The sequence below is a fragment of the Xyrauchen texanus genome, chromosome 27 (assembly GCF_025860055.1).
Source record: "Xyrauchen texanus isolate HMW12.3.18 chromosome 27, RBS_HiC_50CHRs, whole genome shotgun sequence".
Lineage (NCBI taxonomy): Eukaryota > Metazoa > Chordata > Actinopteri > Cypriniformes > Catostomidae > Xyrauchen > Xyrauchen texanus.
In genome coordinates this window covers 29,770,780-29,794,636 of record NC_068302.1, presented here as the reverse complement: position 1 = coordinate 29,794,636, position 23,857 = coordinate 29,770,780, and the positions used below count along the sequence as shown (strand labels likewise).

The following is a 23,857-nucleotide window of genomic DNA, read 5'->3' as shown; positions in this document are numbered from 1 at the left end:
AATATAAAAAGATTTATTTTGTCTCTTCAGAAAGTGGATAAATGAGATGAGCCACAGTAATACACTCAAAATTATATATTTTTGGCCTATTTTTAAGATTAAGAATTTCCTAACACAATTCATTCAAACTGAATTGTGTAATGTTAAACAAATTTAAATGACTAAAACTTGAAATATGTAGCTTTTTATTTTATTTTATTTTATTTTATTAAAGATTACTTGATTAAATTTGATGGAATTTTGTTATGAAATTGGTTTCATGGTTCAATACAAGTTAAACTCAATCGACAGCATTTGTGGCATAATATTGATTTCCACAACATTTTCTTTTCTTTATAAAAAGCAAAAATCTGGATTACAGTGAAGCACTTACAATGGATGTGAATAGGGCCAATCTGTAAATGTTAAAATACTCACTGTTTCAGAAGTATAGCCACAACAAGACAGAAACAATATCCGTGTTAACATGATTCCTGTGATAAATGTATGTATGATATCATGTCAACAAACACTGAAACCCTAAAATTACTATAACAATTATGAATTAAACAACATTAGAGCTCAAATAATATATTAATTTTATTAGAGGAATTAATGTAAGTGCTTTTATAAAATTACAAGTTTCAAATGTCTGCCTTTAAACCCTTATTTTAAATGCCTTATCTAAAGAAATTGAGGGACGAGTAAAACAATTTTTTGTTAATCAACATTATGCCACAAATGCTGTTGATTGAGCTTAAAGGTGCACTCAGTAACTTTTGTCTTTGTGTCATCTTGGACTTACAATGAAACATTCCGGCTTGGATGCAGCATCATTTCAAATCAACATCTTTCGGTTTCAGATGCCACTGTAGAAATTTAGTATTCACAGTCATTCATGATTACTTTAATCAATGAGTGAACTGTCAAGTTAAGTCGTCATTTTTATTTGTATAACACTTTTCAAAACACACATCGTTTCAAAGCAGCTTTACAGAAAATCATGTATTTTAGAAAATTAAACTGTAATATATGTAATGTCTTACAGTGATCATTGTGTAGTTTGATTAAATATGATTGTAAAATGTGTATAGAAATTAAATAATTAAATAATAAATGTATTTAGAACCCCAGTGAGCATGCCGAGGGCAACTGTGGCAAGGAACACGAAACTCCATAAGATGTTGGTTAATGGAGAAAAATAACATTGGGAGAAACCAGACTCACTGTGGGGGCCAGTTCTCCTCTGGCCAAACAACACGAATAAAATGCCAATATTAGTTATTTGTGTGCAGTGCAAGTCATGGTTTTAAGTTTGAAAATTAAGTAATAGTTAAGATCCAGTGTTTTAAAAAAAAAAGTATATATATATATATATATTATGATCTTTAAGATTAATGACTAATGTCTTTGAAATCCATCCTGGATTAACAGAAATTCACATAGATGCAATTGTCCTAGTTAGCTGGCTGATAAAGGCTTTGTTGGCAGTTAAATGATAGCCAATGTATTCCATTTCAAGAGTGTAGTCCATCAATAGACAAAGGTGATGCAGGCAGAGATAAATTATGAAGGGCAACGCAGTTCAACTTGTAGGGCATTTCTGTGAGATTCGGTGGGTCCATCCTAAAGCCAAGGTTCAGGCAGTGGCATATGAAGTATCCGATATCTTACAGTTGGAGTTGGCATCAGTTCATCCTCTCAAAAAACTGAAGTGATGACTGGCTAGCACTGGCAGTAGTTTGTCGTCATCTCTCAGCAACACACAGCAGTGGAGTCCGACACCAAGCAGAAACTGAGATGAATCCCGATGCTGAGAAATGGAAACAAATAGAATAATATTAGCGTAGATGCCATTCAATTTTATGCAGAGTTATAGATCATGTTAATGTTTCTGGTTCCAGCACCTAAATAAAGCAGCCTAATTGTGAGTTGATGATAAATTAGGTGTATGCCTGGCTAAATAGATGAGTCTTTAGCCTAGACTTAAACTGAGTGAGTGTGTCTGAGTCCCGAACAGTGTTAAGGAGAAATTTCCATAGTTTAGGAGCTAAATATGAAAAGGATCTACCTCCTTTTGTGGATTTTGATATTCTTGGAATTATTAACAAGCCAGAATTTTGCGATCGTAATGAACGTGAGGGAATATAGCTTGGTAGAAGGTCACTTAAGTACTGCGACCATTCAAAGTTTTGTACATAGTTAACAGAATATTTTAATTAATATGAAATTGAACAGGTTGCCAATGTAATGATGATAAAATGGGGCTAATATGATCATATTTCTTGTTTCTCGTCAGCACTCTGGCAGCTGCATTTTGAGCCAATTTAAGTTTATTTATTGATCTCGCTGGACATCCTCCCAGTAATGCATTACAATAATTTAGTCTAGAGGTCATGAACGCATTAGTTCATTTTTCGACATCAGCATCAGAGAGCATGTGTTGTCATTTAGCAATATTTCTCAAGTGAAAGAATGCTGTTCTACAAACATTGGAAATGTGATTTTCAAAGGACAAATTGGTATCAAATATAACACCAAAATCTTTGCAGAAGAAGATGACATAACAGTACATCCATCGAGGGTCAAATTATATTTTAGCGGCTTATATTTAGAGGTTTTTGGTCCAATCATTAGTACCTCTGTTTTGTCGGAATTGAGTAGAAGGACATTTCTGGCCATCCAGTCTTTGATTTCATTGATACACTCAGTGAATTTTGTTAAAGTTGGGTATCGTCGGCATAACAGTGGAAACTTATTCCATGATTCCTGAAAATATCTCCCAGGGGAAGCATGTATAAGGAGAAAAGCGTATACTATACATGTCTTCATTTTAATGTGAGTGGTGATGCATTCCTACATATATTGCAAAATTACAAATCATGTCTTTATGAGTTAAACTTTTTTATTGAGGAAAAAACTTCCAAATGTACCGTTACCTTGTATTGAACCTGGAATACTTCTTTAAGGAAAATTAGCTTTTACACAAGTCACAAAGTGACTAGATGAGTCAGGACAAATATTTTAAAAAAAATACATTTCTTTTTTTCATTGAATATTGATCGAGCAACATAATTTGTGTGAAATAATAATAATAATAATAATAATAATGTTAGGTTGTTATGATTTAAATCCTTTAAAAAGCTTTGGGGGTAAAAGGCTACCAGGAGGATTAAAGTGTTATAGTGTAAATATGCAACAACAGTTATAGGGCAAAATGTGTCATTTTAGGCAAATACTTTTGAGACATTAAGAAGCTTTTTTTGAATAAAAAATTAAGATAATGCTTATTCAAGATAACTTGTTCAGAAAACTGTGCACCATTTCCTGTTAATATCAGTCACATTTGGCATTTCATAACATCTGAAGTATTCTATTAACAAATTATGGCAGGGCGGAGGGCAGGGCCGGGTCATGATCCTACACACCCGGTCCCGTATTAGGCTAATTATGCATCTGTGAGGGGTAAAGGTCGACTGCAGGGGATCGTGCAGGAGAGAGAGATCGTTAATGGACATGTCCATCGTGTGTGTTTGTGTCTTCTTTTAAGTTTATCATTAAACTATTATTTATATTGAAAAGCCGGTTCTCGCCTCCTCCTTTCCATTGATCCCTTTACACAAATGTTTACAAATGTCCATTGTGATTGGATCAGTCAATTTGAGACAATTAAAAAAAAATTCCATAACATCTCTTTGCACCATGTGGCATGGGGGGCGTGGTTGTGTGTCGGTCTGCGGGGGAGAGAGAGAGGTAAGGCTTGTCACCTGGTTTGTAATTATCTCTAACACCTGTGTCTTGTGGTAGTGATAGGAGAGAGACATTTAAAAGGGACGCCAAGTGTCGAGAGGGAGCGAGAGAGTGCATCCAGAGAGCTCCACAGACTGAGTGTGATATTGTTTTGGTTTATGTTTACATTTCTACGGCGGTGACCGTCGTATGTTCACAAAATAAATTAAAGTGCTGATTTCAAACATGCTTTGCTGTCTCCTGACTCCTCCATTGCTCAACGAACCTGTTCACACACCACTTAGGAAAATTAAACCCTATGTGTTTAATGGGGGCCTTTAGCCCCTGCAACCGGGGGCTTTTTACCCCAAATACTAGCCTGTCACTTATTGGACAGTTATTAAAAAACTTTAATCACCTTGAACAAAACTGAAAATTACAAATAAGTATTTTGCATTTAAATAAATTAGATAATTTCAGGGTTTCTCATTGGTTCCATTTTAAAAATTATTAAATATTAAATCAAATTATCTCATCAATCAGGAATATTTAGCAGTGTATAGTGACAAACAGGTGTTTAGGAAAGTGCTGAGGCAATTTTGTTGCTGTTTAGTGTTTTTTGAGAAAATAAAATCAAGAGTGCCTTTTACCCAGGGGGGCCCTTAGCTTCGTATACCCTATATCAATGTACTGTATTCTAGATTGGAAAGTACCATGGCTGTGAGTGATTAACAGGTGCCGTCTGCCTAAAAAAGCAAACAATACAATGTTCATAATTTGAAAGTCTGATAACAAAGAGCACCTGTTATTTCATTAAAAAAAAACTTGACCTTGTAGGAGAGACTCACCCAAGAATATAACACAGTAAATGCATTCTTTGTGCAGCTCACACAACACACTCACAGGAAAATAACACATTCTTAACTAAGCTCCACAATGTATTAATACTGCATTCATGAAATTCTATCTGTGTCAGTCCTTCATGTAGAGAACAGGCTTTACATCAGGGAATAATGAAAATTATTTCCCTTTGAGTCCAATTAATGATTATGGCACAACACTTCTAAAAATACTGGACTGCCTTGAAGGTGTAAAATGCGTCAAGAAGGTAATAGATTGGTAGATGCAATCTCTGCCTCAGTTTCCTGTTTTTTGCCCACAAATTGAGACAAGGCCACCTCTTTCTCCTCTTATCCAGGTCAGAAGAAAATGTTATTATCAAGGGTTTTGAGTGGGAACAATAGGTATAAGAAAGAGATACTCTGTTGTATGGGTGTACAGAATGTACACTGCAAATAAAAAAAAATAAAAAAATAAATGTAAGTATTTATATCTTTTAAAAAAAATCTAAACATCCTTAAAACAAGGGAAAAAAAATTACACGAGAAGCAGAATGACATAAGATAGACTTGTTTTCAGAGAAATCTAACTAAATGTTAGGGTTTTTGCTAATGGCTTAAAAAATAATCAAAAGTTTTTTTTCTTACCTAGTGTAATTGGAAAATGCATATTTATTTATTTTATAAGGGTGATATCAGCTAAAGTGGGCTGTCAAGTATAATGGGACATTTTTAAAAAATCTTTCCAATAATGCCTATGTAACTTATTAAAATGTAATATAGGATGCTTACAATTCCAAATGAAGGACTTTGCTATGCTATCAAATTACTTGAAATAAGAGAGGGGGACTTCTACAGGGAGAGACTGTAGCAGGTAGTTAAATTTTGAAATACAATTCATTATAATAGCATTAACCTTCCAAATCATAGATAAATGTAATGAAGCACACCTGCCCACATCACTCAAAAACCTTTTTATTAAGGGGTAAAAATGAACTCTAACTAAATCAGACAAATTTTATGGGAATAAAATGTCCAAATACTTAATGCCCTGTTTGGGCCACTGGAAGGCACCCAGTTGGAAAGCCATTAATAGGCAGTATGCTGTAAGAGTCAAAGCTTTGGATTTAGACCAATTGACTCTGTATCCTGAGAACTTAGAAAAGGAATAAATAATTCTATGGAGGCAAGGCATAGATCTAATGGGGTCAGAGACGAGTAAAACAATCTGAAATCAATCAATTTGTTTGTACCGCTGCTACTGCGTGTCTATAAAGTAACTTAATCCATCCAATAAAAGTATTTAAAATTAAAATTAGCCCTTCCCGGACTTCCTAGGTTGCCTAATAAAGCCTGTAGACTGATTTTCATTCAAAGGGAGCAGGTCACTTTTGCAGGGAAATCCAAAGGATATGGCATTTATGTCTGAGCCTTGTCTCAGTAATAGCTTCTCTTCCGCATCAACAGACAGTCTGCAACATTAGGTAACGTTATCTTAGAGATGGAATCCAGCAAATTTCAGGCACCCAGCACAACACACTCCTACACAAACTCTGAGTGAGCCAAAAAAAAAAAACTAAATTGTATCTACTGAATCGCATGGGAAAGTGGAAACATGATCGTGGTCGAGCAAAAACTAGAACGTTGAACATTGGCAGGGCATTTGATTCCTAGATGGGCCTTCGTTCGGTTTTGGGATCAAAACCGACCCTGAATTGGACAGGTAAGCTAACTTGATCTTGCCTGCTAATGCTGACAAATTGCAAGCTACCTTGCTTTGTAACTTTCATATAATTTCAACGATCTTCTCTTTATGCTAAATGTCAGGTATACAGGATTATTTTAAGCAAATATGCTGGTTTCTTATTTGCAGTACAACAGATGACATACAAAACATAAAATAGTGCAACATAACAGTGCAACAGAAAACTGTCTGATATAGTTCGGTAGTATGTAGCTGTATGTGTGTAAGCAGTATGATAGCTGATAAGTAGTTTTAGTGTAGTCTTAAAGTTTGAAGTAGAACAATCATAACTGTGTAATTTTAATTATGCTACCTCATCTGTCAGCATGATGACAGTGAATCACATTCAGGCTCATTGTACGTTACGTCATTATTTTGGATGCTAGCTCGCTCATGTCCCTATGGAGTGTGTGCACGAGTGCGAGCATGAGCAACAGGTAGCTGGCTGCAGTTCACTTAATGTCCACATGTGTCATTAATAACAAGGGTTTCTGAATCTAACATACTGCACCTTTGATTGATTAGCCAGAATTTTTGACAATATTTTTATGTCTAGCTGGACCGGGGAAATTGGATTGTAACTCTTACACTCGCTTGGATCTTTGTTCTTTTTAAGAATCGGACTGATCCAGGCTAGTGCCATGGTTGGCAGAAGCTTTCCATTCTTTAATGATTCTGTTTAAACTTCTAACAAAAGTGGAGCCAGTTCTGTAGCATAAGATCTAAAAATTCAGCAGCAAAGTCATCTGCCTAGAGGCAAGGTCTTAATTACCTTGCCATGCTCCTCCAAGATTATCTCAGAATCAAGATAATTTTTTGCTCATCTTCAGTTTAAGGAGTTCTAATGGTTCCATAATGTTTCTAATGTCTTCATTAGTAGACGAAGAAACAGAACTATAGAGATCAAGATATCATTCTTTAAAAGCATTATTAATATCAATGGCTGAGGTAAACATTTCACCACCAGCAGATTTAAAAAAAATACTCTGTCTGCTTTATATTTCTAACCAAAAGCTTCCCTGCTTTGTTCCCCAACTCAAAATATGACTGTCTTGCCCTGAAAAGCCAAAACTCCACCTTCCACAACAAAATATTAGTATAAGTATTATATCTGCATTTCAGTCTGGTCAATTCTCTGAGGCCATCAGATGACATTGGGTGCTTCAGCTCGGCCTCTGTACTTTTAATATTCCCATCTTACTCCACGAGTTCTCGTGCTTCTGATTTTTTGATGAATGAGTCATACTGTATGATACTGCCCCTAAGAACTGCCTTAAGTGCCTCCCAAGCCATGCCCACAGAGGATACTAAGGACCAGTTGGTCTCCATATAGACATTGATTTCAGCCTTTAGTATTTGATGGAATCCAGGATTTTGAAAAGGGATACATTAAAGCGCCAACTATATGATTCCTTTTTCTCCGTATGTGGTAGCACCTCTAAACTGTCCAGGGTGTGATCTAAGACTAAAATGCAAATGTAACTGAACAGTCAACAACAGATGAAATGAGTGACTTAGATATAAAAAAATAAATCTATTCAAAAATAAATCTTATGGGCTGATGAAAAAAATGTATAGTCCCTACCAGATGGGTTCAAAAGCCTCCAAATATCTGTTAGACCAAGATTTTTACACATCCTGTGCAGCGTCATTGTTACTCTAGAGGGCTTACACACTTTTGCTTTACTATGATCAAGGACTGAGTCCATGAAAAGATGAAAGTCTCCTATCAATATTATATCATGAGGGGTGCCAGTGGCTTGCAACATCCCTTCAAGATCTATAAGCCCTGGTCATGAGCATTAGGTGCATTAATATTAGCCAAACTAGATCACACAACCTTAAATACCAGGGCCCCCATTGGCCATATCAGTAACCCATACCTTATTGAGGAGACTCTACATAGATTTCCATGTATTTTATGGATTTTATACATATCTAATGATTATTTGTAGCCCCTAATCCTAAACCTTTTTTTGCATTTATACATTTTACAAAAAACATAGTTTAGTATGTTTAATAAGCCATTTCCCCCGTGGGGATTGCTGGCTGGGCCCCACAAGGTGGGTGATCTCAGGTTTTACTATCCTTAGTATAAACATGTACACATGTACACACACACACACACACACACACATTCATTGTCATACTATACCTTTGTGTATGTAATTTTGTTTTAAAATGAAATTAATTGTTCATTGATTCATTGGCATGTTAAGTTTTACATTTTCTGGCCCATTTAACCTGTTAAAGCAGCCAGTTTTACATGATAATGGTGTTGTTGTCTTTTTTGGGTGAATTTTGACAAATTAATTGTTATGGAACAATTTTTTTATTTTTATAAAACATTATTTATATAGAATTATAAAGGAGACCTGAAATAACAAAAAGAAACATAATGTGATTTTATGCATATTTATTTGATAGTTTTTTAGAAACATAAAATAAAAAGTGGCCCATTATATCGGACTTCACCCTACAGTACAAAGGTTGCAAAAATAATAAAAATTATTTTCTAAACAAGAGAAAATGTAATATGCCATTTTGCTTCTCAAGTAAATCTTGTTTTAAGAATATTTAGATATTATTACAGGAAAACAATACAAAAAAATGTATTTTATTTTTATTTTTTATTTTTTTTGCAGTATGTGAAGGGTGCCCCAGGACTTCTAGTTGAATGTTCGCTCTGGCAAAGCCTTGAAAACCTATTCTAATCAGAAACAGAAAACAAAGAGCAACAGTAGTCCCCCAAAATATAGCTTTTGATTCAACATTGATTCAGCATTAATTGCAGCAAATAATTAATATGCATTTTGTTCTGTTTTTTATGTTTTCATGTTTCTTCATTGCTTTGACAATACAAAAGAGAGACAGAGAATATGAAAAAAGATTTGAAACTGCTGAGAAAAGGGGAATTGGGCGCATCCTCACACATTATACTGGGATAAATGACCTCAGCACCAGGAGAGTGGACGTCGACAAAGCTCTCATCAACATGGTGAAAAGCATCATCAGTGCCAGAGTCATCATCTCAACACTTCTGCCTCGCAGAGATGTTCCACAAAACATCATCAAGAGATAACTGCTGTGTGTGCACTCATGCCAAATGTACAAATAGCAAATCACCAGCGCATCACTCACGCCCATCTATATGACCTCCACGTTCATCGAGATGGCATGAGACTGTTTGCAAAATTCATCAAGGACGTGGTTCTGAGGAGCCCCCAGATAACATGTCCTGTCAGCAAGGACTTTATTATTACTGATATTATTATTATTATTTTATTTTATTTTTTTTTTATACATAATGCATTTTAATTGATTTACTATATTTCAAAACAATATTGGGTCCCAAAATCATATATTATTCTTTCTGGTAAATTTAACATTTCTCAATGTCCTCATTTAAAATAACATGCTACAACATTCAGGGGGTGATCTCTTCATCTTTTGGAGAGAAAAGCACTGGTTTATTAAATATTGTATATAGTTCAGATTTAATTATATTACTTGAGACATGGAATCATTTAGAGTCTCAAACCTACACTCCTTCAAACTACAGAGAGTTATTTATACCTTAAATCAAAAACCCTCATGTTAAAAATGTAAGAGATTTAGGAAGAATTATAGTTTGGTTTAAAAGAGCATCTTTTGCACTATATTCAACCTGTAAAAAAAAAGGGGAAACCCATCTGGATGAAACTTAATAAGGAAGTAATTTGTTCAGATGAGGACACTTACCTACAGTATGTGAAGTGTATATCCCCCCATACGAGTCTCCCTATTATAACGAGGACACCTTACCAACATTACAGTCAGAGATCATTAAGTTTCAGTCTCTAGGCTCTGTACTGTTAATGGGGGATCTGAATGCAAGAACTGGAAAGGAGACTATATTTGTTCAGCTGGAGATACATATATTAACACTACACATATACAGCAGAATCAACTCTGTACTAAAACCCGTCAGAGCTATGACAACACGATAAACAAACATGGGAAACACATCCTGCAGCTCTGTAAAAGCCTGGGTTTATATATAGTTAATGACAGGACAAGGGCAGACTCTCTGGGTCGATTTACTTACTGCTCCCCTCGAGGTAGCAGCACACTGGACTATGCTATTACAGATATAGACCTCAATAATTTGAACTACTTCATGGCGATGTCACAACTTCCTTTCTCAGATCACATCCATATAGTCAATAGTCTTAACAAGTCAGCAAATCTGCCATCTTCTGATCAGAAAATTCTATTGTATTCCCTCCCCACCAAATTTTTATGGAAAAATGACAATCCTGCACATTCGTGTTCAGAATATGATAGACACATTATCTACACCAAATTTGGACTAGACAAGAAAAGTATCAATTTGGCAACAGAACAGTTGACTAAAATATTTAACACAGTGGCTAGCAAAGCCTTGAGAAAAAGACAAATGTACAGAAGTAAGAAAAATTTGTGAAAGCTGATTGGTTTGACAAAGATTGTCCAACATCAAGAAAGGAATTACCGGTACGATAACTATCAAATGAAAAACACAGAGACCCTGTAAACCAGCACACACAAACCACATATCACCAAAGTCACTACTAAAAAAAAAAAGAGCTGAACATATGACAGCAAAACTCAACAAGATTGAGGAGGCTGTCAATGAAAACTACTTCTGGGATTTATCTAATAATTTAGATAAATGAAAAAAAAAACTCAAGTCCAGTCCCATCTGTAACCCAAAACTCTGGACAGAACATTTCGAAAAACTCTATTCACAAAATAAACCAAACCCTAGCAAAAAGCATCTGACCTCTCAACTAAATAATCTGGAACACACAATAAAAGATCAACTAAACCATTTGGACACCCCCATAAAAATGAACTGACTGAAAAGATGAAATCCCTCAAAAATAAAAAATCTTGTGGCTTGGATGGAATATATAATGAGATGCTGAAACACAGCAGCCCCGAACTGAAGGATGCTATTCTGAAATTATTTAATCTCTTATTAAAATCAGGACACTTTCCTGAGAATTGGAAGAAAAATCAAATAACACCAATTTTCAAAGAAGGGGACAAGTACAACCCAAATAAATACTGGGCATTACAGTAAGCAGCAACCTTGAGAAACTATTCTGTTGCATTATAAATAACAGATTATTGAACTTCATTCAAGAACACAAGACACTAAATAATGTCAAATTGGATTCATGCCTAAAAAGAGAACAACTTATCACATCTACACACTTCACTCACTTATACAGAAATATGTTCAGCAAACAAAACAAGGCAAAATATTTAGCTGCTTCGTTGACTTTAAAAAGGCCTTTGATTCTGTTTGTCATAACGGACTCTTCGTGAAACTAATCCAGAGTGGAATAGGAGGACAAACATGTGATGTCATAAAAGACATCCACACAGACAATAAATGCTGTGTTAAGATTAATGACCAAAGAAACAATTATTTCAATCAGACCAAGGGAGTTCGTCAAGCCTGCAGCCTCAGCCCAACTCTATTTAATATTTATATCAATGAATTGGCCACAACCCTTCAAAAGTCATCTTTCCCTGGACTGATCTTAGGTGGCAGAGAAATCAAATGCCTCCTTTACGCTGACAACCTCCTGCTGCTGTCACCTAATGAAGAGGGACTACATGAAAGCCTCTCCATTTTAGAAAAATACAGCAGTGATTTGGCCTTACCAATAAACACGGAGAAGACCAAAGTCGTGATTTTTCAGAAGAAAAATTGCATTGTGATCAATAAATATATATTCACAATTGGGGGAACAATCCTTCATCATGCCAACTGCTATAATTATTTGGGTCTTACAATCTCTGCTTCAGGACAGTTTGATTTGGCAATAAAAGATCTGACTGATAAAGCCTGTAGGATATATTAGTATAATACAAATAAATTCCCCATTAAACTGTGGCTGAAAATCTTTGACAACCTATACTTCTATATGGATGTGAAATCTGGGGCCCCAAATATAAATTAAATTATGAATGGGACAAAAATATCAACTAAATTCATCCATCCAGTTCAGATTGGCAAAACTGAAACAGACAGAAAGATTAACACAGGAAGAATACATTCATAATTGGCAGCACAAAGTCACACAAGTACTTAAATTAAACTACTTCCACAGAATCAAGACTGATTATAAATTGGCACAATATTAGATCAATTTTAAAGGTAATGGAAAAAGAAAGCTACTGTCAAAGTACCGTCTGAGTGAGCACAGGTCGACACAGACAGAACCGGAGACCCAGAGAGGACAGACTGTGTTCATACTGCCCTGAAGGATTTGTGGAGGATGAACTTCACTTCCTCACTCACTGCAGTAAATATGAAACCATTAGAAACACACACAATACACAAATAGCTCAAATTCTACCAGAGTTCCAGGACATAATTGACTTGGAGAAACTCTCATTTCTTATGGGAGAGGAAGTAGAGTGTGTTCAGCTGGCAGCACAATATGTGTCATCCTGTCATTATATGAGGGAGAGAGACTGACCCCTCATCATATTACAGCTCTATTCAAATTGATATTTTAATTGACTTGTTTTATCTTCCCTTTCTCATTGCTCTCAGTATTTTACTTTGTCATTTGTATTTTATTTTATTGTCATTAATATGTATTTATTGCATATACATGTTCTTTTTATGTTTGTAATGTGTTTATTACTCAATGCTTTGGCAACATTGTACACTGTATTCAGTCTTGCCAATAAAGCTAATTTGAATTAGAATGAGAGAGAGAGAGAGAGAGAGAGAGAGAGGGGGGGCACAAGACCAAGAACGGCGAGAAAGAAAAGCAATAATTAAAACAACTAAATTCGTCGACTGGACAAATTATGTTTGATCTCAACCAATTACAGAGAGTTTTCATTCATTATTTATGCGTGGATTTTTTTAGGCAATACATGCAACTGAAGTGCAGTTTGATCCAGCCATTACAAACTAACCACAATTGTCTATGTAGACATCCAAAAAAGCTTTCAAAAAGAAAGAATATTGTTCTATACCTATACTGCATAATCTCGAAATGTCCACCTCGTCATCAACTTTTCTTTAATCTCCAGTTATTTCTGACTGCTGACTGAGCATGCGCGGAATCAGGACATCGCGAGAAACGGAGTACGCGTTTGGGTGTTACGGGTAAACTCAGTTTATAAGTATTCTGTCAATCAAATTTTACCTCGCTGATGCTTCTATTAATTATATACAAAGGCATAGTTTCAGACGCGTCGACGGTTGTATTAATCTGTGCATTTTTAAGTAGAAAGCCGTGTCAACACGCTTCAGTCACGTACACGGAGTCGCTACTCATCGAAAACAAGGACTGAATAAGAGGCACAATTTAAAAACATGCGCTTTTTTTGACGTTTCGAGATAACAGATTTGTGTGTCGTTATAGTGAAATAACGTTTGTTAGTGTTTGTCATAATGTACCCTTTTTATTCGCCTCCTGTCAAAGGTTGCTAGGAAGCTAACAGTTTCCGAGCCATAGGCTAGAGAATGATTTATGTTTATGCTGTTTATTTAGATTTAACATAGGGCTATCACTCTTTGGTGTTTATTTAACTCCGTACGTCAAATCCATTATGTTTTTTGCTGTTGTTTTGGCTCGGAGAAAATGCATGGCCACACTCTTATATTGTGTTTAGGTGATACACATTGATGGGTGGCTGTTGATTAAATCAAATCTGGTTTGTCACTTCTCTCCATCCCAAGGTCCAGTCGCCCTGTTTAAATAGCTGCAGGAATCATGGGAGCCGGTGAGTCCATTTATACTTCTCAACGATGCTGTTTTGTTTTTCTCAACATTGCCAGATTCTTAGTGGGTGTGTATGTCATGGTTATCTGTGAATCTAATGGTGCTCATATCAAGAAAAGGCATACTTTTCAAGTTGTGGTTTATCAGCACACTGTCTCAGACATATTCCCTTGTATAATCCGAGCCTAATCAGGTATTCCTGGATCACAATATGGCATCTGTTTTATTTCTCACACTCTCAATGCAGGCTACTCATCCACAAGTCTCTGTGCCTAGAACAAACGAGGCATTTCAAAGAAATCACTTTTATCAGTCATAGCAACCTCCCTTCTCTATAATGTTCACTTATTGTTTGTTTCCCCTTGCAGTGTTCCTGCCAGCGGATGCCGCACACTCAGTGCTGCGAAGGCTCCCGAGAGCAAACTTCTTGGAGGAAATTAAACAAGGGAACATCCAGCGTGAGTGCAGAGAGGAAATCTGCAATTATGAAGAAGCCAGGGAGGCATTTGAGAATGATGAGAAAACAGTGAGTGTGGTTAAATCTGTTCCTATGTTCTGGTATGTTCTTCTGTGAACCCCACCTCCTCTTAGGTGTTCAGGGGCCAGTTGCACCAGCTATACGTAAGTTACAACTTAACCTAGTTGTGGCGTAAATGGGCACTAAGTCACAATTTATGCACTACTAAATATTTGAGTGTTGCACCATTAAACTTAGGTAGGACCCCTCCATATAAACTAAATATTTACGGAGGCCTCCTACCAGGAATTACAGTTGGAATAATAAAGCAGACTCCCTTAATGACATCATTGAGCTCATGTTTTGGTTGACAGGCTTTAGTCCTTTTGACATTAGTGATGATGTTGGCATTTACACTTATTTACTTTTACGGGAGAAAGCAATATGTAAAAAAAAAAAAAAAAAAACTTACCTCTTCGGCGTGAAACAGATCTAACAGTGCACTTTCCTATGTATGCCACACAGTGTCAAGTTTCAACATACAAAATGGATATAAAAATGAATAAATATAAATTTTTCCAGTTGTATTGGTATTTATGAATTTATTGTCCCTTATTCATTTTAGATACAGTTATTGAATATTGTTATTTACATAGGCTAAATATACCATTAATGAAATCTTATTTTATAACGTATCGTATTTCAATGGGGATATCATTTATTACAGCTGACCAAACAAGATTTGAACCAGATCAAACTGAAATTCATGGCTGTTTAACACTTATGTGTACAAATTTCAAGGCTGCTTATTGCATAAGTACAGGTAAATGTCATATTATGTGACTATGCATTACTTTACGGAGAGCTTACGACCTACTAGTTAAGTCTTGCCTTAAGAACAGGTGGTGCAACCAAATTAAGCACTGACTTATTTACAAACTAACTAGTAGTTACCAAGCCCTTAGTGTGAACTTTACATCTCAACTTAAGTGAGATCTTAAGCACAGCTGGTGCAACCCTACCCTGTTCTGTGGAATTTCCTTCAAGCAGGAAGAGAGCATTATAGACAGGAAAAGCTCACTGGCTAAAATTGATCTTGGGACTGCTAATAATGAGTCATTCGGGTTAATGGTGTTTTGGTTGTGTTTATATCTAAATAACAGACCCACGATGAACTGAACACAGAATGGCCCTGTGGTTATTTGCATTCTTGTGTGTTGATGTAAATGTATGAAGACATTGCTTGGTGTTTGTGTGCATGGAGGGTTATGTTATTTACATTTCGAATTTGCAAGAAAATATATGTGAACCCTTTGGATTTACCTGCGTTTATGTATAAATTTGTCTTAAAATCCGGTTTGAACTTCATCCAAGTTACAATAATGAACAAACACAATCCATTTTAACAAATACTACACAAATTATAGTATCGTTCTTGTACATATTGAATACATCATTCAAACATTCACAGTGTAGTTTGGAAAAAGTATGTGAACCCCTAGACTAATGACTTCATCAAAAGCTTATTAGAGTCAGAAGTTGGCATATCTGGCATCCCATAAATCAAACAAGATTGGAGGTGTGGGTTATAGCTACATTGACTTATAAAAAGCACTCAAACCTTTAGAATTTGTTATTTACAAGAAGCATCTGCTGACATGGACAATGCCTTGCAAAAAAGAGATCTCAGAAGACCTACGATCAAGAATTGTTGTTTTGCATAAAGCTGGAATGTGTTACAAAGTTATCTCAAAGAGCTAGATATTTATCTGTCCACAGTTAAACAAATTGTCAATAAATGGATATGATTTAGTACTGTTGTTACTCTCCCTAGAAGTGGCCTTTAGCCAAGATGACTCAATGGGCAAACCACAAAATGTTCAATGAGGTAAAAATAACCCTAGAGTGACAGTTAAAGACTTGAAGGAATCATTGGAACTGGTTATCATCTCTGTTCATGAGTCTACTAAACAGAAAACATAAAAAAATGCATGGTGTGCATGGCAGGACACCACAAAAGAAAGCAGCTGCTTTCCAACAAAAACATTGCTTCATGCCTGAAGTTTACTAAAGACCATATTGACACTCCACAACGCTTCTGGAAAATGTTTTGTGGACTGATGAAACTAAGGATGAATTGCTTGGGAAGAACACACAGCACTTCGTATGGCGTAAAAAGTGCACCACATACCAACATGAAAACATAATCCCAATATTGAAGTACAGTGGAGAGATCATCATGATTTGGGGCTGCTTTGCTGCTTGGGGACCTGGACCTTTTGCCATCAGCGAGGGGAAAAATGTATTCCCAAATTTTTAAAGATAAGTCCGGGTGGCTCTGTGCCAGCTGAAGCTCAATAGAAGTTGGGTGATGCAGCAGGACAATGACCCTAAACATCTAAGTAAATCCACTACAGATTGGCATCAAAAAAAGAAAATACACCTTTTGGAGGAGCCCAGTCAGAGCCCAGAACTTAATCCAATAGAAATGCTGTAGAATGACCTCAAGAGAGCTGTTCACACCAGACGTCCTAAGAATATGGCTCAGCTGAAGCAGTTCTGAGGAAGAATGGTCCAAAATTCCTTCTGAACATTGTGCAGGTCTGATCCGCAGCTACCGGAAATGCTTTGTTGAGGTTAATGCTACCAAAGGTGGATCCAGTTAATAAATACAAGGGCTCACTTACCTTTTCAACAGCACTGTGAATGTTTAATGGGATGTGTTTAGTAAAGAAAATTTTATGTAAATATTATAATTGTTTGTGTGTTGTTATCTTAAGCACATTGTGTTTTGTCCATACTTAGATCACATTTTATGACCAATTGATGCAGAAAACCAACTAATTTCAAAGGGGTTCACATACTTTTTTCTTGCCACTGTACAATTATGTCCTTTGCTGATTGTATTCTATTGCTTTGTGACTGGTTACAGAGGCGATTCTGGGAGGAATATCAGCGCGAAAGCAGCCCTAGGCCTGGAGGTCTGGAGTCTATTGCTGGTGGAGTTCATTCCCTGTACCTGATCTTACCGCTGCTGCTGGTTTTGCTGCTCATTTCTGCAGTTTCCATTACAGTTTGGAGATGTCACTCACGCAAAAGATCTCAGCAAAGCCCTGCCATTGGGCGTCCACAAAGAGACACAACCCTATCTGTGGTTTCAATGGATCAGTGGGGGCGGGACATCCATCCTGACATCAGTCCTCACTCAGAGATCAGTGCTCACAGTAGTCCTGCCTACCAAAGTGCTGATCTCACACCTGGGCGGGGCAGTCGTGGTGACCCGCCCCCCTCATATGAGGAAGCTGTGGGCCATACAGAGATACACATTGAAGCAGAACCTCCACCACAATATGAAGACATCATCAGTAACCATGGTAGCACTGTTATCATTGGCCAGGGAAAGTGACAGATCTTCCAGGGATATTATCCAGACACATCTAGAGCTGCATTTTTAGGCCTCCACTAATAGGGTAAATCCTATCATTTCTTATTCACACAAAAGCCTGGAGGTTTTTGAGATGGGAAAATTGCTTGGGTCGTTTATTTTTATTACTATTCATATTTGTTTTATAACTTCACTAATTGTATGATAGCCTTGATTTGAAATTCCAGCTCTAGCAAAATAGTTTGCTTCATAACAGCCTCTTTACATCTAAATGCAATTTCTGTTTCTCAGACATTGTGAAATTAATTTAGTCACAAAATTCACAAATGTGAATTTAGTAATTTGAGCTTTCATCAGATTGCTTCGTTTCCAGAGATCAACTCATGACAAATTTAATCATGATGATAAAGCACTGTTAAGGCTCGGTCACACATAACATTGCATGGTGGAATTCTGTGGGCAAAATACAGTCATCTCAATGAGAATCCACATGATCGAACTCCAGTGGCAAAGAATTTCCTCTTGCAGATTTTGCATGGATTTCAAATTTGGTGAACTTGGCGTTGACCAATAGGAAGTTTCTTGGTTTGGCAGTGACCTCTGAGTAGGCGGTGCTTACACAGTTACACTGAATATACACAATGGACAAGGATATCATTTTAGTGGCGAGTTTCTTTTCAGCATAACTCTGCCAGAGTAATTTTTTTGCTGATTTCACACACGCACTGCATCTGCCCATGTCATCTTCACCGTGGAATTTCACAGTGCAAAGTTATGTGTAACAATGCCTTCGATTCACGTTTTTCCTAGTAAGCAAAAGCTATAAAAACATTTCAAAAGAGAACTGGGCACCTTTTCAGGCCTCTCATGGGACCATTTAGACCCATAATTTAAAATAACAGATTCAATGAACAAATAAATAAAAAAAAAAACATGCACAATGTTTTCAGGAACAATTTTAAGTTGCAAAATGCAATGTTTACTGACATGCTATACTTTGTCAATTGGATAACATTCATAGGCTATTTCTATATAACCTTTGTTATTACAAAATGCACTGAGCTCACAACCTCAATGAAACATTGATGTTAAGTTGATTTTGATTCTTTTCTAGATGAGGTGTGAAACACTGTGTAAGATGTAGTTAGCATCTTGGAAACTTCAGCCAATGGTAAACCGTTTAACAATGTGAAATTTAAGTTATGCTTGAGACATTGTTGAAAATGTTGCTGATAACTTTTAGCAAATCGACCAAACAAATGTAAGCAGTTTTATTTTATTTGGCATAATGGTTGTTAATGCTGAATCAGCACAGGTCCAAGCTGTTTTTGCCCAGTGGGCACCAGGCCAACATATGTGAGGTTTTGTTGACTTATTTTAGAAGAGCAAACTGCTCATATCTGCTGTGGCCAAATACAATACTGAAAAATACATTGTATTGTACAATTAAGGTTTGTTATTGTACCATTTCTAGATGTAGTAGACAAGTAAATGGGCTGTGCATAAGTGGTCCCTTTTTGGAACAATTTGGTCACAGCCTTGAGAAATGCATCATAATTGTGGCCAAGGATTAAGCAGGGATAAGTAGGACAACCAAGACATGGTTTTACAGAATTTTCATTTTTTGATGAATTATTCTTTTTAAGGAGCAAGAAGCATGTGTTTTCTTTTGTTGTTGCTGCAAGCTGTTTGCTGACTTTCTTTTATATGTTTTTAGGGTAACAAAGTTGTGTTTTGTTTCTCTAACAACCTCCCTGACAATGTTAAGAATAACAATTATGACTACCTTGACCATGCTAGTTGTATTTGACAGAACCTTTCCCCTGGTAAATTTTAAGTATGTTTAAGATGCATACCTCCCTTGCCTTCCTCGTGACAAATGAAGATGTTTACATCTTTCTCTTCCTGAAATGTATCAGCTAGGAACCATATTTGGACATTTGATCCTGGCTTTTGGGTTGGGCTTGTCTGGAACTTAACAGGCAACACAAACTTTTACCTCTTACTTTTATTCTTGGTTTCTTGTTTAGAGTGTAATTACGAAATCACCTCAGGCCCCAGCTATACTTTACACTGAAACCAAGAGAATATCACAGTAGGATCACATTATGGGAACAAGCCCTCCTACTACCCAATAAAAAAAAGAAAATAAATTTAACAGTATTAAATGTCAGGAAAGTGTGTGTGGGTGTGTACATGTATGTGTGGATGTGAGAAAAAGAATATAACAATGGAAACAGTGTGTTTGTACTTATTTAGTAACTATGAGTGAAAGTGCTTTTTTAGGGCACAAATTGCTCTTTGTAGAGGAATATGAATTGATGTGTAATGTATGATAAATTATATAAAATTATGGCAAATGCTGTTTGGTTTATATTTGTGGCTTTCTACAGTTTACATTATGTCATGCTCAGCCAACATAAATATGCAATAAATGACATCACCAGCAATAACTCAGCCTCACTTTGCCTAAATTTGTTTGTGTTTTAAAGGTAATGTGAAATATTGCTACTGTAATTTGAAATTCAGGCTGATGATGCTGCAAGTGTGGCTGACTTTGATGGAAGGCATCTGTTGCTGGATATTTGCAGGCTGATATTTCTGTTAAAAGCATGGGATGGTGGTGTTTATTGCTTTAAGCCTTACTCAGAGATAGGTAAATGTGTATATAAGTGTATTAAGAAATTTAATTTTTTGTAATGACTGAGCTTGATTTTATTTGTAATAAAAGTTTTTTGGCCCTTATACTTCTTGATTTGTTTCTCTATATATGTGGATACAGTTTGTTTGTTTGATAATGTATTTTTCTTTTTGGTCAGACAACCAGAATCTAATAAACTGTATTATGAATACAATATCTAATAATTAGATGATGGAATTTTTTATATATATATATATATATATATATATATATATATATAAATATTAGTATTGCCTATTATTAGTTTAACAGATCCAAATGAATTAAAGATAAAAATTCTGTGATCATTCACTCACCCTTGTGTTGTTCTAAACCCAAATTATTTTCTGCCTCGGAGCATAAAAGGAGATGCAGAGCAGAATGTTAGTTTCAGTCACCATTAGCTTTTATTGCACCTATTGTCCATACAACAAAAGTGAATGGTGACTGAAGCTAACATTCTGCCTAATATCTCCTTTTTGTATTCCATGGAAGAGGTCATACAAGTTTGAAACAACATGAGGGTGAATAAATTATGACAGAATTTTTATTTTTGGGTGAGCATTTATGCTTCTGCCAACAGTACATTTAGTACCTAAATGATCCTGCCTGAATCAAATGAAGCTCACAGAGGTAGTACTTTGCAGTAACTCGTTAACTTTATGAGCAGATATTCATGCTAAAGGTCTTTGCTGTTTCATGACACAAAGCTTTGAGTGTTCTGTTACCTTGGAGACATTTGATCATTATCACTAAAGCTTGAAGTTGTGAAAGAGAATTTCAAGGATACCAGGGTGCTTTACTGATAAGATATAGCCAATGTGGATGGTAACAAGTATTTTTACTTCACTACATTTAAAGGCATAATATCTTACGTTTTACTCCACCACATTAAAAAAAAAAAAAAAAAGGGCCGTTACTTGCTACTTTGAAATTAATAAATAGCATTAAATTAAAATAAACTAGTAGGCCTTGTTCTCGTGAATGAGGACTCTCCATAGACAAAATATTTTTTATACTGTACAAATTCTGTTCCCTATCGAGAGGTCTCTCCTATTGCGTAATTAGCTTACGCTATGGGAAAACTCCGTTTCTCGAGAAATATTGAAGTCTTTATGTAAAACGCATTGCAGCTGCACAGCAGACAGTGATGAGCGAGGCAGCTCGGTCATTGGCTGTGCTGCGGCAACTGCTCGAACCAGTGACGGGCGACTTAGAACGCCGCGACCAATGGGGCGCATCCGCGATTCAGCGCTCAGAGCCTGCTGAAATTAGCATATGAGGGATATATAATGAACGTCCCGTCATGCCAGTTCTTTTAGATTTAATCTCCTTCAGCGAAGACCTTCTCTTCACTGGATCCTCCGGATTTTTGGAGTCTTTCGCCGCCGTGGACAAGCTTACAGCGGGACTGCTGAGAGGACGCCGGCATCTTCAGCCGCCTTCGAAACCTTCTGCTACGCCATCCGGCGCGCATCGCATATCCTTTACTGAACAAGCGTTCGCCCCCGCGACGCTTTTTAAGAGTAAAAGAGTTATTTTCCAGGCGTTGTTTCAAATTCCTTCAGCCTGGGCCTCGTGCAGAGGCCCTCTTTCCGGCGGAGATCGGCACATCATCTGCACTCGCTGCCTGGGTCTGGACCACGCAGAAGCTGCACTCATTCAGGGCGGATGCCCTGAATGCGACTCCTGGGCCTCGCCGAGCTGCGCACTCGCTTTGCCGCTTTCACCGCAGCGAGCCGGCTGCCTCGTGCTGCCACCTCTGTTCGAGCCGCGCAAGAAAAGCGCCGCTCACAGAGGCTGCCAGAGCACCTCGACTCGGTGATGTCACGCCGGCTCAGTCCCCGCGGGCATCACCGCTACCAGATGTCTCCCCGCCCGGTCCATTTCGCGAGCGGACCTGCACCCCTCCAACAAAGCGGTGGGTCTCGCCTCGCTCGGCACATCAGGGGACGATGACGGAAAGGATGACAGCCTCTCTCGACGCTGCATCCGACGACTGGCACCAGCATGGACTCGGAGATCGTCCGTGATCCTGTCTAAGGCCGTGGAAGACCTCGGGCTCGACTGGTCTTCTCCGGAAGAACCCGCCAGCAGCCGGCTGGATGAGTGGTTCCTGCAGGCGCCGGCAGGCCCCGACAGAGACCCTCTCCTTTCTTCCCTGAGGTGCACGACGAGCTCACAAAGTCGTGGAAAGCCCTGCACTCGGCTCGCCTAAAGCCTTCTTTCTCTTCTTCGCTCTCCTCAGTGGACGGCGCGAGAGAAAGAGGCTACGAGGCAACTCCGCCTCTAGAGGAGACTGTGGCCAACCATCTATGCCCACCCTCCACCGCTGGATGGAAGGCCAGAGCTTCTCACCCATCGAAGCCATGCAGAACCACATCAGCTCTCACCGGTCGCGCATACGCCGCCGCCGGTCAAGCTGCGTCAGCGCTGCATTCGATGGCGGTTCTACAAGTGTTTCAGGCCAAACTTCTCCGCTCTATGGATCGAGTCTGGACCTGAACCCGACGCTTTTAGGACCTGCGCAGTGCTACGGACGTAGCTCTGCGAGCCACAAAGCCACCGCCCAATCCATTGGCCGGGCCATGGCTAATTTGATCGTCCTTGAGCGCCATCTGTGGCTAACGCTAACGGAGATGAAGGATGCGGATAAGGCACCCTTCCTTGACGCACCTGTCACTCCGAGCGGCCTGTTCGGACCCACGGTGAGAGATTTCACGGAGCGCTTCACTGAGGCGGAAGGATTCGCAAGCTATGCATCACTTCCTGCCTAAGCGCTCCAGCTCATCTCAAAAACCGCCCCAGCAGCAGCAGCGAGCCAGGGCAGAGCCGCCCGCCTCCCAGCCGAAGAGCAGACCTGAAAAGGACGCTCGACGCCGCCGCGTTCCGCTGGCCGAAGAAAGCCGCAGGAGCAACGAGGCCCTCGACCCAGAATCACCCTGAACACAGAGCCTCGTAAGTCTTCCTAGCAGCAGGAAGAAAGAGAGGAGTACGCGTCTCGCAAATGCCGGACCGCTCCTCGCAAACATTTAAAACATTACCCAGTCCCCTTACAGGCGGCTGGAAATGTCTATACAGCAGTCAATGGGCCAGTCATAAAACTCGGCTCACCTGCAATCAAACGCCGTTTCACGGCGACACACAGAAATCACCAAAAGAGTAATTTTCTGCCTGTGTCACTAAGGGGTCACATGTCCACACTAAAGTGCGCATTCCCACATATCAATACTGTCCAAACAGTGCCAAACACCTCCCCAGCT

At 38.0% G+C, this 23,857-nt stretch overlaps 1 protein-coding gene across 1 annotated transcript; it reads left to right on the top strand.

The window, feature by feature from the left end:
- Positions 1 to 13,389: 13,389 nt before the first annotated feature.
- prrg1 (proline rich Gla (G-carboxyglutamic acid) 1) lies at positions 13,390 to 20,652 on the top strand. Its single transcript, XM_052094201.1, has 4 exons — positions 13,390 to 13,453; positions 14,030 to 14,073; positions 14,441 to 14,598; positions 17,462 to 20,652. The coding sequence occupies exons 2-4, from the start codon at positions 14,064 to 14,066 to the stop codon at positions 17,933 to 17,935; spliced, it is 642 nt and encodes a 213-aa protein (XP_051950161.1). The 5' UTR covers positions 13,390 to 13,453; positions 14,030 to 14,063; the 3' UTR covers positions 17,936 to 20,652.
- Positions 20,653 to 23,857: the final 3,205 nt, after the last annotated feature.